The 15890-nt window shown below is 41.7% G+C and overlaps 1 protein-coding gene across 3 annotated transcripts in view; it reads right to left on the bottom strand.

The window, feature by feature from the left end:
• The window catches only part of LHPP (phospholysine phosphohistidine inorganic pyrophosphate phosphatase), a 170824-nt gene that overhangs the window by 43558 nt on the left and 111376 nt on the right, over positions 1-15890 (bottom strand). Inside the window, exon 6 of one of the 3 annotated variants that reach the window (XM_087725951.1) lies at positions 7736-8824. The exons of the other annotated variants lie outside the window; for them this stretch is intronic. Coding sequence (XP_087582077.1) covers positions 8756-8824 — 69 coding nt within the window. The 3' untranslated portion in view covers positions 7736-8755. Of the gene's footprint in view, positions 1-7735; positions 8825-15890 lie in introns of those variants that run through there. 3 annotated transcript variants of the gene reach the window in all.

The following is a 15890-nucleotide window of genomic DNA, read 5'->3' as shown; positions in this document are numbered from 1 at the left end:
TAAACATATTCTTAAATGTACTCAGAAACACTTTTTGATTGCTTAGTATAATGGACAGATTGTGTCCTAAGTCCTCTCTGACTTTGGGCTGTTAATGCACTTATCATTTTTCCCATTTTAGTTTTAGGCAAAACAATGCATATTATAGGAGCTTTTGTGTGAGTGGGAAAAACCCACACAAAAATAGAATAAAGCAGCCATCCAATTTATTTTGTCCTTGTAGATTTATCAGATAAATGTATTCATTATGGGTTTTATTTACCCTTAAATTTCATTTTTTTTCTTTGTAATTGTTTTCTACAGAGCTGACTTGAGAGGTCTCTCTGAAAATTTCTGGTTACAAAGCAGTGGGGGGGGGTGTCTTCTTGTTTCATTTTAGCGACATCACTAATTTAGTTACTATCATTATCAAAGCAAAAATGTAAAAATCATAGAAGGCAGAATAAAAACAAGAAGAGAACCAGGCAGTTTAAAGGGAGACTATGCAAGCTAGAAAGAGGAAATGGAACATTTCAGAGAAAACATGGAGGTGTTGATAGAAATGTCAGGACTGGTATGTTTGTAAGGCCAATCCTAGAACTAGTTATCATCTTGAGCAGCACTGTATGACAGAAAAAGAAAGCCTGTAATTTAATTTTTGTGGTCCAGGACACCCATAAATTGCATTTTTTTTAAAAAACAACGACAACTCTGAGCTTAGTTTAAAATGGCCCTCAGGATTACTGTGCCGCTGAAGCTTAGAGTTGTCAGCATTTCCATACAGCCCTCTAATTTTCAGGTTAGTGATTTAACCAAACGATGTGGTTTGGATAGAAATGTAAATGATAGAAAACCAGCTGCAAGTTTTCATGCTTGGGTTGTCTTAAACAATTAACGCCTTGTGTAATTCTTCTTTATTAATACTGTATTTCAAACATCTTCTTTGTTTTTAGGCCTTCTCAAAGATACTGAGATGGCAATGAGTCTTTTCCATAAGCCACGTACCAAAGGAAGCCCATGCTCCTTCAAGTGTAATTTCTATTTGAACCCTAGGTACCTTAGAGCAGTGTTTCTCAACCTTGGCAACTTGAAGTCCTGTGGACTTCAACTCCCAGAATTCCAGAGTTGTCAAGGTTGAGAAACACTGCGTTAGAGGAGCTTAAACAAATTGGGGCAGGATTGGTGAGGACAGTAAATTATGTTCCACAATAAACTAGACTATCAATTAAATCTACTCTTATGCTGCCAGGGTAAGACATCTGTGATGCCTTCCATGAATTTAAGAGCTGAATTCCTGATGCATAGTTGGATGGGATCCTATATAACCATGGAACAATTTACAATTACCCCAACCTACTAACAACATATGAAACCTGAAACAAAACATACACATACCTCCCTACCACCAATTAGATCCCACAGATTGGGCCTCCTCCGAATACCATCCGCTAGCCAATGTCGACTGTCGACCACTCGGGGGAGGGCCTTCTCTGTGGCTGCCCCGGCCCTCTGGAACGATCTCCCCGTGGAGATCCGGACCCTCACCACCCTTCAGGCTTTCCGCAAAGCTATTAAGACCTGGCTATTTCGGCAGGCCTGGGGCTGATGAGTTCCCAGCCCCACTCGAATTTGTTGCGACTGTTGTTTATCTTTTAACTTGTTTTTTGTCTCGTCTGTTGTTTGTATTCCCCCCCCCCCCAATCTGGGTTTGTTAGCCACCCTGAGTCCCTCGGGAATAGGGCGGCATACAAGTGTAATAAACATTTCCAAACATTTCCAAACCAAACGAGGAAGCAAATTCTAAATAAAAATTAGCACTTGAAGATCGTGGGCAATTTAGATTTTTACATATAGCTGTTAACATTCAAGATCAGGGGAAAGGTGACATCTCAAGCTTGAAGTCTTCCTTTTCCTTATGATACTCCTGTTTATCGTGCTGATACCTCTGTTTACCGTGATGCTTGTTTATCAGCTACATTTAAGGAGACTTAAATAGCTGCACATACAAGATCAAAATTTCCCAGATATTTTATCAGGTGGGGAGTTATGAAATGAATCCATGATCTTTATACAGAGTACAATATAGCAAGACATGGGTTCACCGACAAATGCGCGCCCGACAAATGCGCGCCGACAAAACCGCGCCCACAAAAGGACGCCCACAAAGGCACACCATCAACAAACAACATAGTGGGACGCGAAAACAACGTTATAACTTCCCCTTGGTCATGCCCACCAAGCCACATCCACCAAGCAATGCCATGCCCACCAAGCCATGCCCACAAAACCAGTAGTAAAAAATTTGAATTCCACCACTGGTTCACATCATATATTACATTTTTAAATGTAATTAAAAAAAATTAATTCTGGTGTTCCTCCACAAATTTCAGATTAGCATATGCATTCTTTCATCCATTTTCCCTTTTATCCTCATAACCTCATAGTGAGCAAAGTACTGTAGATTTGAATATGGCTTGGATTAGACCCTAATCTTTGAACTTGGCTTTGATTGATCTTAACTGAAGAATTAGCCTTTCACAAACTTAAATTGTGCAAAATGGATAGGGACTAGAATTCACTGTTCTATCTAGGATTTACAATCTAGGATATTTTTAGGTCCCAGGTGAGTAGATCTGCTCTGAACACATCACCATAGTAGCTCTCTTGGGAGCCTTGAATTTTTCAGCAATATTTCTTTTCACTTGATCAGAAGTTGCATTTTAATATTTATTTTTCTTCATATACTTTCTGCATTTTAATTTTAGTTTTGTTTCAGTTTAAATATTGACTCTTTCTTTTCTGAAAGATGAGTTAGGTCCAAAAGCCACACAAGAATCCAGTAAATTAATTTTCAACATTACTGCAAGTCCACACTTGGAAAAATCTTTATTTGGCCAAGTTAACAATATTTAGCTAAGATTTTTTTTTTAATGCACTTTTCGGAATGAGTTAGAAGAGAGCACAGACAAGGGAAAAAAAATCATGCTGTTTCCTGTTTATCAAATATCTCTTCTAACGATATTTGTATTGGATCAATAAACTGGAACCACTGTTGAAAACAGTACTTATTTTCAGAAACCCCCACAGTATGCTAAGGTAGTTTGTCAAAGGTTTGTCAAAAGAAACCAATTTTTTTTCATAACCCATAGCATCTATGAGGTTCTTACAAAATTGTGATTCGTGATGACCTTTGACGTACAATTTACTTATTTCAACATCTGTTTCAATATTTTTTCATTTCAGTAATTTGTGTCAATACACAAATTCCTTGTGTGTCCAATCACAATTGGCCAATAAAAAATATTTATTTATATCCATCTATCTTCTTTTTCTTTCTTTCTTTCTTTCTTTCTTTCTTTCTTTCTTTCTTTCTTTCTTTCTGTCTGTCTGTCTGTCTGTCTATCATCTATCATCTATCATTATCTTTGACAAGGGCCTTCATCAGTGACCCTCCAGAAGCAAGAAATTAAATTGGCATCAAAAGAGGTACCCTTTAAGACAGTGTTTCTCAACCTTGGCAACTTGAAGATGTCCGGACTTCAACTCCCGGAATTCCCCAGCCAGCATTCGCTGGCTGGGGAATTCCGGGAGTTGAAGTCCAGACATCTTCAAGTTGCTAAGGTTGAGAAACACTGCTTTAAGAGATTAGCAGTTGGTTAAGAAATTAAGGTAAATAGTTAATACAGGGAAAAGTAAATAGTGGAATTCTCTATATTAAGTTTTATTCATTCTTTTTTTTTCTTCCATTAATTCATGTCCAATTCTAGGAGTCTGCAATTTTTTCGGCAAGGTATTTCTAAAGCGGTTTGCCATTGTGTCTTTCCTGGGGCTAAGAGAAAGTCCAAAGCCATCCAGCTGATTTTGTGCCTAAGGCGAGATTAAAACTCCTCAGTCTTTTAGTCTGATGCTTTTACTACTACACGCAAATTTGCTCTTTAAAATGTACTACTCAACTAGAAATGAAAGAGAGGGAGGAACGTACAGACATTTGAATTGAATAACTCAGTCTTCCAGTTAACCCAAAGGTGCCTTTTCAAAAAGCCACTCGACTTCGTTTCTTCCTTGAAGACTTTTCATTTCTCATCCAAGATACTTCTTCAGTTCTTAATGTCTGTGGAGATTCTCAGTCATCCAGGTCATGGTTGTTCCAAAGGGTTCCACCACAAATGCGCGCACAACAAAAGCGCACCTGACTAAATCGCGGTGACTAAACCGCGGTGACAAAACCGCGCGACGAATGAGCGACGAATTAGCCCTAAAGCGCGCCGACAGAAGCGCGCTGTAACGTAACCCTAAACCTAACCCTAAACCTAACCCTAACCCTAAACCTAACCCTAAACCTAACCCTAACCCTAAACCTAACTGTAAACCTTACCTTAAATTAAATCGTGCTTCTGTCGGCGCGCTGTTGTCGGCGCGCTGTTGTCGGCGTGCTTTTGACATCGCGGTTTTAGCGCCGCGGTGTTGTCGGCGCGCTTATTACGTTCGCGCTTTTGTCGGGTCACGGTTCCAAAGGTGCTTTTCCAAGAAGCAAATGGACTTTTTTGGTTTTTCCTTGAAGACATTTTGCTTCTCATCCAAGCATTGAAGACGCTTCTTGAATGAGAAGTTAAATGATTTGAAGGAAAAAAACAAAGTCCAGTGACCTTTTGAAAAAGCATCTTTGGAGCAACCATAACCTGGATGATTGAGAATCTCTATAGATATCTTCCAGTTAACTTTGAAGCAGACCGTGGAAACCTTCAGATAGTTCTTATAATGAATAACAACATACATTGTTAAGTAGGAAATTATGAACGTTGACTAGAACTGAACCTTATCATGGCTGTAAGCCACAACTGGGCACAATTAACGTTTAGAAAAATGTTCTTTTTTGAATTGAATTGAATTGAATTTTATTATTTGTATGCCGCCCTTCTCCGGGAAGGACTCAGGGCAGCGAACAACTCAAAAGGGGAAAAGGGGAACATAGAACAGAATACGAATAATTAAAATAGGCAAGAATCACACAGCCACACAAGTCGAGAGGGGAGGGGAACTCATCAACCCCAGGCCTGCCGGCAAAGCCAGGTTTTGACAGCTTTTCGGAAGGCCTGAAGAGAGATGAGGGTTCGAATCCCTGCGGGGAGTTCGTTCCAGACGGCCGGAGCTGCCACAGAGAAGGCCCTCCCCCGGGTAGTAGCCAGGTGGCATTGGCTAGTAGACGGAAGCCGGAGGAGGCCAACCCTGTGTGATCTAATGGGTCTTTGGGAGGTAATTGGCAGCAGGCGGTCTCTCAAGTCTCTTTTGTGCTGTGCGCTACAGTAGCCATTGAATTATGAAGAGATGCAGCCTTGATTGAAACAGCTGCAGTCAAGCTGGGATAGTAGATAGTAAAAGTTGTTAAATGAATAAAAGCCAACGGTTTAAAAATGGAGTTGTGCTCACATTGTGGGTTATTAATTGAGGAATCAAGAATCACATTTTCTTCAAAGAAGGGCTACAATTGGGTTTTCCAGGTTATCTTACAACTGTAGTTGTTAACATAACACATCTTTGGTTGGATGGAACTGTCCAGTCAGTCCATTTGCTGGTTCTGATTTTGTGGAAAGAGTTGTACAGATCCGTGACCCGACAAATGCGCGCCCGACAACATCGCGCCAATAAAACTGCGGCGATAGAACCGCGACGTCGACAGCGTGCCCACAAAGGCGCGCCGACAAAAGAGCAGCGACAGAAGTGCGATTACGGTTAAGGTAAGGGTTAGGTTTAGGGTTAGGTTTAGGGTTAGGTTTAGGGTTAAGTTTAGGGTTAGGTTTAGGGTTAAGTTTAGGGTTAGGTTTAGGTTTAGGGTTAAGTTTAGGGTTAGGTTTAGGTTTAGGGTTAAGTTTAGGGTTAGGTTTAGGGTTAAGTTTAGGGTTAAGTTTAGGGTTAGGGTTAGGGTTAGGTTTAGAGCGCGCTTCTGTCGGCGCGCTTCTGTCGGCGCGCTTCTGCGCTCATTCGTCGTTGTGATTTCGAACTTGCCATTTTTTTACCGCAGTTTTGTCAGCGCACTTTTGTCGAGCGCGCATTTGTCGGTGAACCGTACAGATCGCCCAGGGTGATCACTTGGGGAAGTCTGATCCTGCATGTCATCTTTTCCTTTTAAGATAGTCTCTATATCATTGCCACTAACTGTTTTGGTTTTGTTTAATTTTATCTGGCAACTCTTAAATTAGTTTCCTCTGTTGAGGTGGTGGTATTCCTGCGTCTGCAATACACATCAGTAAAGGTCAGTACAAGCATACAAAGGCATGGAAGGAAGTAGACAGTTTCCAAATGTCAGCCTGGGGCACTGACTTGGTTTGATTTATTCACAACGACCTGCCTTGCTTGAGTGACCAGGTTAATCGCAGCCCAATGTATTACCCTCCACATTATCCAAGCAGCCCTCATGATATGCAGAGTTTTTATGACTACAGAGGAAAATAAACGGGAAGGGACTTGGCATGGGGTCCTTTTGACAGGACGAAAAATTTGAAATAGTTGTTCAAGATTGTTATATTTCACAGCAAGCCCACGATTTTCTTTGGACGTACATAAAATATGCGCTTTACGAACTTTGACCTCTGTGCACAATTTGTAAAGCTTTCAATGGGCCTTGTTCCCGTCTTCTGCTTCTTCACCTTTGTAATTTCTATGTTTTGAAAATAAAGAATGGACCTTGTGTTTTTCCACTGCCAATGGTGGTAGAGTGACCTATGCTACTTAAAACCTTACAGGGAACTAATGGTTTAAGTAAAGTTCCATAGCTGAGTATTAAATAAACAAAAATCCTTCACATGGAAAATGCTAAGTCAGGCATAATTGTTTCAGCCAAACTTTCTTCCTGCTAAATTAATAAACCAGTCTATGTAGAATTTTTTTTTTTAGAATTCAAAATGACATGAATTTTTACCAATAGTGTAAAATGATATAAACAAATCACAGATTCAACCTATTTATTCAATGGATGGAAGAATATTTGAAGCAGAATGTTAGTTTTAATCGTCAAATCAGAAAGGAATATTAATATAACAATTAATGTAGAATAGTAGCTAAGGTGGAGGAATGAATCAAATCTCTATTTAGTCCTGAAACAAAAAAGCTGTACAACAGAGGATGTACTACAGCTATTAAATACTCTGCTTTTCTTATTGTTCATAACTACTAGTCTACAAGTTGAGACATGCCAGAAATTGGAGCCAGGTTTAGTTTTCTGCTACACACCACTTCCTCTTGGCTGCAGTCTCCCGACCTTCATCTCAATCTTGCACTGCAAACAATATTTCCAGAAGCAAATAGAAGTAAATTAAGATACCATTGCATTGGAAAAAGAAGTAGAACTGTATTCAATGCGCAGTTTTACATGTCTCAAAAACCCTGAACTTTCTCTCTGTTTGCTTCCTTTACCTCCCAGGGTTTTTTAATGAAGTTAAGTGAAGGAGGTGGTCATGGTATTAAATCATATTTAAGAAGAATGATTTTACTAAAACAATGTTCTGAAAAGATAAATACTAGAGCACATGAAGAAAAAAGAATCTTATTTACAGTGATGAAAGAAATATCCTTCTGGGTTCGGCTCCAAGTGGGGAAAAAGATACTGGAGACATGGAGGCTGCTTGGAAAGATGGTTTACTGGTGGTCAGGACCACATGGCTTGAGTCCTGAACAGAAAAGGTGATCACATGCTTCAGTGTTGGTGAAGAAGGAAGGACCGAGATGCTGAGTCCCTGGTTTTATGCCCTCTCTGGCCTTTGATCTTGAGCTTGTATTCTGATTGGTTGTCAGACTCCCATAGGGCCATGCAGGGGCAACTCTCTAGGCTGCGATTTGAATCCAGGTTTGGTTGAGTTCTCAGATGCCATGTGGGGAGTTGGGTATCGTGCCAATATTATCATGCCTTAATCCCATCCCCCTGGAGCTGGAGGGGAGAACTCTTTATTATTCTTTTATTTTTAACTCTTTATTTTACAAGAGCCGAGGTGGCGCAGTGGTTAGGGTGCAGTACTGCAGGCCACTTCAGCTGACTGTTATCTGCAGTTCAGCGGTTCTAATCTCACCGGCTCAAGGTTGACTCAGCCTTCCATCCTTCCGAGGTGGGTGAAATGAGGACCCAGACTGTGGGGGCGATATGCTGACTCTGTAAACCGCTTAGAGAGGGCTGAAAGCCCTATGAAGCGGTATATAAGTCTAACTGCTATTGCTATTGCTATTATTATGTAAAGGGACTGGCTTAATGGCCCATTGACAAACCGGGTGGGGGCAGGAAGCTACAGGAAGCTATTCTGTCTTTAAAATGTTTCTCCCTTTTCACACCCAGAGAAATATCCTGCCTTTTCAATATTTCCTAGGATATTTCATTTTTCTGGGAGAGGGCTGGGTGATAACTTTCCACAACAGTTAATAATTGTTGAGAATTGGGGTTCGGTAGTTAGAGAGTTTTCTGTAGCTATGGGAGGAACTAGATAAGATTCGGAGATAAATTGTCTCTGGGGACAATCACAAGTGGATGATTTACACAGCTGATAACTCAAAATAGAAAATACAGGATGTAAGCGTTTCACTTTTTAGGAGTGACTGGTAAATAATGCCATGGTTTCAAAGAAAATAGAGGTCAAGCTTTTTCATGTTAAATTGTTAAGACCAAGATGCTAAAATATATGAAGGAATGTTGCAAGAACTGGGCATGGCTAGTCTAATGAAGAGAAGGACCAGGGGCGACATGCTAGCAGTATTCCATTATCTGAGGGACTGTCGCAGAGAGGAGAGGGACAGCCTATTTTCCATAGCGCCGGAAGGCCAGACAAAGAACAATGGATGGAAATTGATCCAGGAGAGATTCAACCTAGAAATAAGGAGAAATTTTATGACAGGGAGAACAATTAACCAGTGGAACAGCTTGCCTTCAGAGGTTGTGGGTGCTTCACTACTGGAGGATTTCAAGAAGAGACTGGACAGAAATGGTGTAGGATCTTCTGCTTGAGCAGAGTGTTGGACAGAGGTGAGTTCCTACCAGTTCGCCCCTATTCGGTAGAACCGGTTCGTCAAATCTACCGAACCGGTTAGAAGAGGTTCCACCAGTGGACCCAGAAAGCAGGCCACACCTACAGAAGAGGTTCCAAAAAAATTTGAAACCCACCACTGGTCCTTGGATATGATTATTCTACACTATCATGCTCATATGTATAAAACTCAGTGCCTCTGTGAAAGGTAAGGATGACTACCGCGTTTGTGGTGCAATCAGAACATTGCGTGTGTTGAAGTTGTTTTAACGCAAACCAAAGATGCCTTTTAAAAAACAAGTTTACATCCCATTCTTATGCATGCCAGTGCTGTGTGGGAGGTAATTTAAGGTGGTTCTGACAAGTGTCGTCGGCATCTTCATATCCGGTCACATGGGCGGCAAGCCACTCCCATCCGGTCACATGGGTGGCAAGCCACTCCCACAAAGGAGGCCACACCCACAGAGTAGGTTCGAACAATTTTTGAAACCCACCACTGGACTGGGACCAGCATTTTCCAGGTTCAAGTCTGCCATCAGGCTTGGAAGCTCATTGAATGACTTGGGGATAATTCACTCCCTCTCTCTCCAACAATAGTAGTGTTGTGGGGGGGAGCGGAATTACAAGAAGGAATGCTATGTACTTGTAACTGTACCAAATATATAAATAAAAATTCAAAACACAAGTCTTTCTAGATCTTTTGATACATCAAACCAGCTTTGTATGATCTAGCTAATGAAGGACTTTGATTGAGTTAATACTTTTTCTAAGCTATAATATGGTTTTGTTTTGATTTTGGCCTAATGTTTTTATGTGAGTCCAATCACTTCATATATGGAATATGTTATGGGTTTGTGAAATGTGCAAACATAGTTTATGCACTCTTTTAATGCTGATAAAGCTGCAGAGTAAATAAAAAAAGATCCCATAATTGCCAATCTCTTTCCCTTATTCTATTAAAATAAGTCAAGTTATTTTATAGAGGTTTTATTAATGTAAAAATACCATTTTTTTCTCCTAGCTTAGTATGTGGAATTTACAAAATAATGGCTGTATTTTCAGACATTCATTTTCAATAAAGTTCATTCATTACATAAATCACTATACTGTGTCCTAAATTCAGTCACAGAGCTTTATTAAAATGAATGGGTAAAAGTACTTCCATAATCTTGTAAAGGCTGAGCTCCAAGCTCTATTATTCCAGATGCTTCAAAATAACTTTCCCACAGGGTAATATTGGCTGACACCCTATATAGTAATAATGAAATCCCTAAAATAAGATACAGGGGTTTTTTCAGTGGTTACTTAACACCGATTAAAACACATGGGTAGCAATCACAAGAGAAAAGCTAGTAACTATACTGCAATTTTGATATAATATCCTGATGTGCTAATGTAGTGTAAAAGAGTATTAAGTGGGACCTTGTAGTGACAACAGTGGGCATCATTTGTTGCTCATAAATTAATAGGATAGATAGGTTATTTATTCAGTCTTACCGGACACCCTTTTATGCAAGTAACTATTACCTCCTAATCTACAATTCTAGAAAGGTTATGTATAGAAATTCTGCCTCTTCTATCCTAATCTTTGGGAGAGGTGGAAATTTGGCTCCATGTTCCTATGGCATTAGTATGGCTGCAAAGTACAAGAAAAGAGAATTCATTTTCTGTAATAAAAATACAAATATATCATCATGGTTTTAAAATTATAAGAGCTGGTGTGTACCTGGGAGGGAGTTTAACTGTTTAACTGTTTAATAAATTTATAGGCCGCCCAATCCCGAAGGACTCCGGGCGGCTTACAGAAATACATTTCAAAAATAAAAAAATTAAAATAGAGAGAGTAAAAACAGATTAAAAGATCACTTCATACACTCAATCTAGGCGGGGCTGGACCTCGTACATGAGGTCAACAGCCCCAGGCCTGCCGGAATAGCCAGGTTTTAGTAGCCTTTCGGAAGGCCGCGAGAGTGGAAAGGGTCCGGATCTCCGGCGGTAGATCGTTCCATAGGGTCGGAGCGGCTACAGAGAAGGCCCTCCCCCCGGGGGTCACCAGATGACATTGTCCGGTCGACGGTACCCGGAGAAGGCCCACCCTGTGTGATCTTATCGGCCGTTGGGAGGTATGCAGCAGAAGACGGTCTCGCAGTTATCCGGGTCCTAGGCCATGTAGGGCTTTAAAGGTAATAATCAGCACCTTGAAACGCGTTCGGAGACCGATAGGAAGCCAGTGCAGCTCGCGGAGGATAGGTGTGACATGGGTGTATCTTGGTACACCCAATATCGCTTGCGCGGCTGCATTCTGGACCAATTGTAGTCTCCGAACACTCCTCAGGGAGACGGAGATGGAGAAAGAGAATGAAAGAATTTTCAAATCCATTTTATAGCAATAATCCTTTTCCAGCTATTTCTGTACAGAAGAACATATTCATAAATATTCTGACCATTAAGAGCCTTAACCGGGGCACAGCTATTTTTGTAGTTTATTAGAAATTAGAGCATCCTCATGGGACTGCCTCCTACCTATATAAGGAAAAAAATAATGCTTTCCTCTTATATTTTGGCGAGCCAAAATATTTCTTACAAGCCTCCAGGGAAAAAATTGTCTTCAGTTATTGGCTGTGGATCTAGCTGAAAGCAATGTGTGTTTTTCTGGACAGGAAAAAAGTAAAGAATTACGAATTATATATAATATTGATATGTCAAAAACATTTTGTTCATGCTTCCTTCTGTTTTAACTTCGGAGGAGTACAGAGATAATAAGCTATGAAATGCTTTCCAAATGCTAGCAACAAGGCTGGAAACTCATCTAAGGATGAAGTTGACTGGACTACTGCAACGTGCTCTACATGGGGCAGCCCTTGAAGAGCATTCGGAGACTTCAGCTTGTCCAGAATGCAGCCGTGCGAGCGATCGTGGGTGCACCTCGGTTCACCCACATAACACCTATCCTCCGCGAGCTGCACTGGCTGCCTATTGGTCTTCGGATACGCTTCAAGGCGCTAGTCGCCACTTATAAAGCCCTTCATGGTCTGACCTGGGTACTTGAGAGACCGCCTGCTGCCAATTACCTCCAATAGACCGATTAGATCCCACAGATTAGGCCTCCTCCGAATTCCATCCGCCGGCCAATGCCGACTGGCGACTACCCGGAGGAGAGCCTTCTCTGTGGCTGCTCCGACCCTCTGGAACGAGCTCCCCGTGGAGATTCAAACCCTCACCACCCTCCAGGCCTTCCGCAAAACACTTAAAACCTGGCTGTTCCGACAGACCTGGGGCTAAAGAGCTGTTGCCCCCCGCCTCGAATGGTATGACTGCTGTGTGTTTTTTAAATTATGTATTGTTATGTTCTGTCTTTTTATTTCTTGTCTGTATCCCCCTCCCCTGATTTGAGTTGTGAGCCGCCCTGAGTCCCCTTGGGGAAAAGGGCGGCATATAATTGTAATAAAATGAAAATGAAATGAAATGAAATTTTGATTGCATAGAAAGCAAGCCCATAGCTCAAGGAAAAGGAAGGGAAGCGTGTTTCAGTTTATTTAAACAAATCCAGAATGACAACAATTACCTGAAGCAACAACATATTTGTGTTAATGTAGCCGTTTAATAAGAACACTGAGTCATACTGAGCAAGAATAACTAAAGAAGGAGAGACACAATGTCCTGTCAGCCGTTCTCTGGTATTGTTTCAGGCCCTTACATTAAAAGATACTAATAGTCCTGTTATGCTTAGCAAATGGATATTTTCTATAGATGCACAGGATGAGGCAGGTTAGCTATCCGATTGGCTGGCTGCCTCTGAAACATGATGAACAATTAAGATATGTCATGTGACAGCAATGTGACATGGTGAGTATGACATCCATGCTCTAAAACAGTGATGGGCAACCTTTTTGGCGTGGTGTGTCAAAAATCGGCAAAAAATCGAGCATAACTCGCGTTGTGTGTCACTTCGACAAAAACATAATTTTGCGCAATTTATAGTTTAAACTACAAAAATGTATAATTGCAATATATAATTGTATTTAATAAACCAAAAACAAATTATTTAACATACCTGCTTAGTAACTTCTTTGTTCATCAGTCGATTTCGTATGTTGCCCTTGATATTATTGAACTTGTTTGGGGTGCCGTGAACCAGGGCTGTGGAGTCGGCTGCTTCCAGCTCCACGTCCTCATCAACATGCCGCTCCAGCCCGCCCCTGCTATGAATATTCCTAGTGACGCGAGGGCGAAGAATATGAATATTCATAGCGGGGGCGGGCCGGAGCGGCATGTTGATGAGGGCGTGGAGCTGGAAGCAGCAGACTCCACAGCCCTGCCGTGAACTGAGATAAGTGTGGTGCGGTCGTAACCGACAGTCCCAGGAGTAGACTCTCTGTGCCGGCCTGACTGGAGAGAGGCGCGCACTGTTCCCGCGCTCCTCTCCTGCGGGTCCTCCCTCACCGCGCTGATGACGTGTGTGCGCACGGCACGCACGCCTTACCAGCAGCCCCTGCGCTCAGAAAGGGGCGGCGGCGATACAGTAAGTGAGTGTGGGCGGGGGAGATCACACATCCCGCCCCCCCCGTTCCTCCAGCACAGATTCTTTCATCCTCGGCGGCCGTGCAGGAGCCGAGGATGAATCGCATGAAATCCTGTGCGTGTCACCCCAAATGGCTACGCGTGTCAGCACTGACACGCGTGTCATAGGTTCGCCATCACTGCTCTAAAAGATGCGATTGCCCAAATTCAAGATGAGATTGTTTTGAGTGATGGAAATAAACCCTTTCCTACCTCGATAAAACTGAAGTATCTTGTACTTATCCCCCTCCCCCCCTTTCATCATATAGGGATGCAGTGGCTCAGCTAAGACGTTGAGATTGTCGATCAGAAAGTCGGCAGCTCAGCAGTTCGAATCCCTAGCGCCACATAACGGGGCGAGCTCCCGTACTTGTCCCAGCTTCTGCCAACCTAGCAGTTCGAAAGTGGGTAAAAATGCAAGTAGAAAAAATAGGAACCACCTTTGGTGGGAAGGAAACAGCGTTCCGTGCGCCTTCGGAATTTAGTCATGCCGGCCACATGACCATGGAGATGTCTTCGGACAGCGCTGGCTCTTCAGCTTTGAAACTGAGATGAGCACTGCCCCCTAGAGTCGGAAATGACTAGCATATATGTGCGAGGGGAACCTTTACCTTTAATCATATGGCTAGATTGAGGGGAATACCTAAGTGTCTATAGCCATATTTCTATACAGTTGATCATATGATACACCTTAGTGTGGATAGATTTGAGGTGACAGGAGAATAAAACTCTGTCCTTCTATCATTTTTAATTATCATTTCCAAGAGTTAAATTTGATTTCACACTGCTCTTTCTGCTGCTAAATGGTGCACAGGAGTAATCTACTAAAACACAAGTGATCTTGAATCTGACAATGTTTTTCATTGACTTAGAACGGGTCAATTCAAAGCAACAGAATGAATTGAACTTCTCATTATTATGGAAATCATTAACATAAGTTTTATAGTCCTTAAGTATGTTAAAATGGTTAGTTATTGTACATATTTGGTAAAGTTTGTATTGCTTTATTGCAGGGGTGTCAAACTCGCAATGGCATATCATCACATGACAAATCACAGCTTTTTCCTTCGCTAAACCAGGGGTGGGTGTGGCCAGCACGTGACACGGTTCCACCACGAAACCGCGAAGCCCTTATCTGCGCTGACATAAGTGCGGAGGGCAAATCCGCGCTGTCCGAAGTGCTAAGGAAAAACGCGACCCTACCGTGATGACATAACCGCGGAGAGCAAATCCGCGCCTTCCGAAGCACTCAGCACCCTAAACCTCACCCTAACCCTAACCCTAACCCAACCCTAAAGCAAACCCCTAAACCTAATCCTAACCCTTACCTTAATTTATCGGCTTTCTGCCGTAGCGCTGTTTTAAAGCGCCCTTCTGTCGCCGTGCTGTTGTCGCGGCGGTGATGACATCACGGTGATGACGTCGTGGCTTTAGCGACACGGTTTTATCACCGCTATTTTGACGAGCGCGGTTTTGTCGTGCCACGACCTGACACATCTGCCCCACATCCCTCCTTTATTAGATTAGCTGCATTTAGAGTGAGATTAGAAGACATAATTTTCCACAAAGAGAAGTCATAACACAGGTGGCTTAATATTAAAAATGCGGTTGGCAATTTTTGAATAGTTTCAAAAAGTGTGAATGCATAAGGGATTCTATCACAATTTATGACTGGAGATGCTTAGTAGAGTACAATATTTAGTGCATCATAATTTATGTTTTTATCCAACTCGCAATGGTGCTTTATGTACTTCATACAAAGTGTTGGGCTATGGGTGGATGGGGGATTGATTTTTATCTCTTGCTGCTTTTTCTCCATCCGCACAGCTGCTTCCTCCACTTGATCCCTTTCCTTGCTTTCTTCAATACTTTCCTCCTTGGAATTCAAACCAATCTTTGAAACCGCAGACCTGATAATTCGTCTCTTCCAAGCATTGTGCAGTTAACAAACATCTGTTCTAGTTCTTTTCAAGTACAGATTGCATTTCTCCAAAGACAATAAAGCTTTGCTTTTTGTCAACTGAACATAATTTCGGAATTTCCTAATTTTGTTGTCTTGGATGCAGATTTAAGAAGTTAAACAAACAAAGTCTGGGTTATAAGGGAGGACTGCTACAAGGAAAGAAATAATTGGCCTGGATTTCATTAGGAAAAGAGGGGGAAACTGTTCCTTATTCTTTTAAATTGTTCTTTTCATCCAGTCACTTTTGACGCTTGATGGACAAGAGTTTGCCAATAGCTCCCTCTTTTGAACTCAATTGTACAGGTGAAACTCAAAAAATTAGAATATCGTGCAAAAGTTCATTTATTTCAGTAATGCAACTTAAAAGGTGAAACTAATATATGAGA

This window comes from Thamnophis sirtalis, unplaced genomic scaffold (genome assembly GCF_051295495.1).
Source record: "Thamnophis sirtalis isolate CommonGarterSnake01/CBP01778 unplaced genomic scaffold, rThaSir2_p1.2 scaffold_11, whole genome shotgun sequence".
Taxonomy (NCBI): domain Eukaryota; kingdom Metazoa; phylum Chordata; class Lepidosauria; order Squamata; family Natricidae; genus Thamnophis; species Thamnophis sirtalis.
Note: the sequence above shows the minus strand (reverse complement) of the source record. Positions and strands in the feature narration are given on the sequence as shown.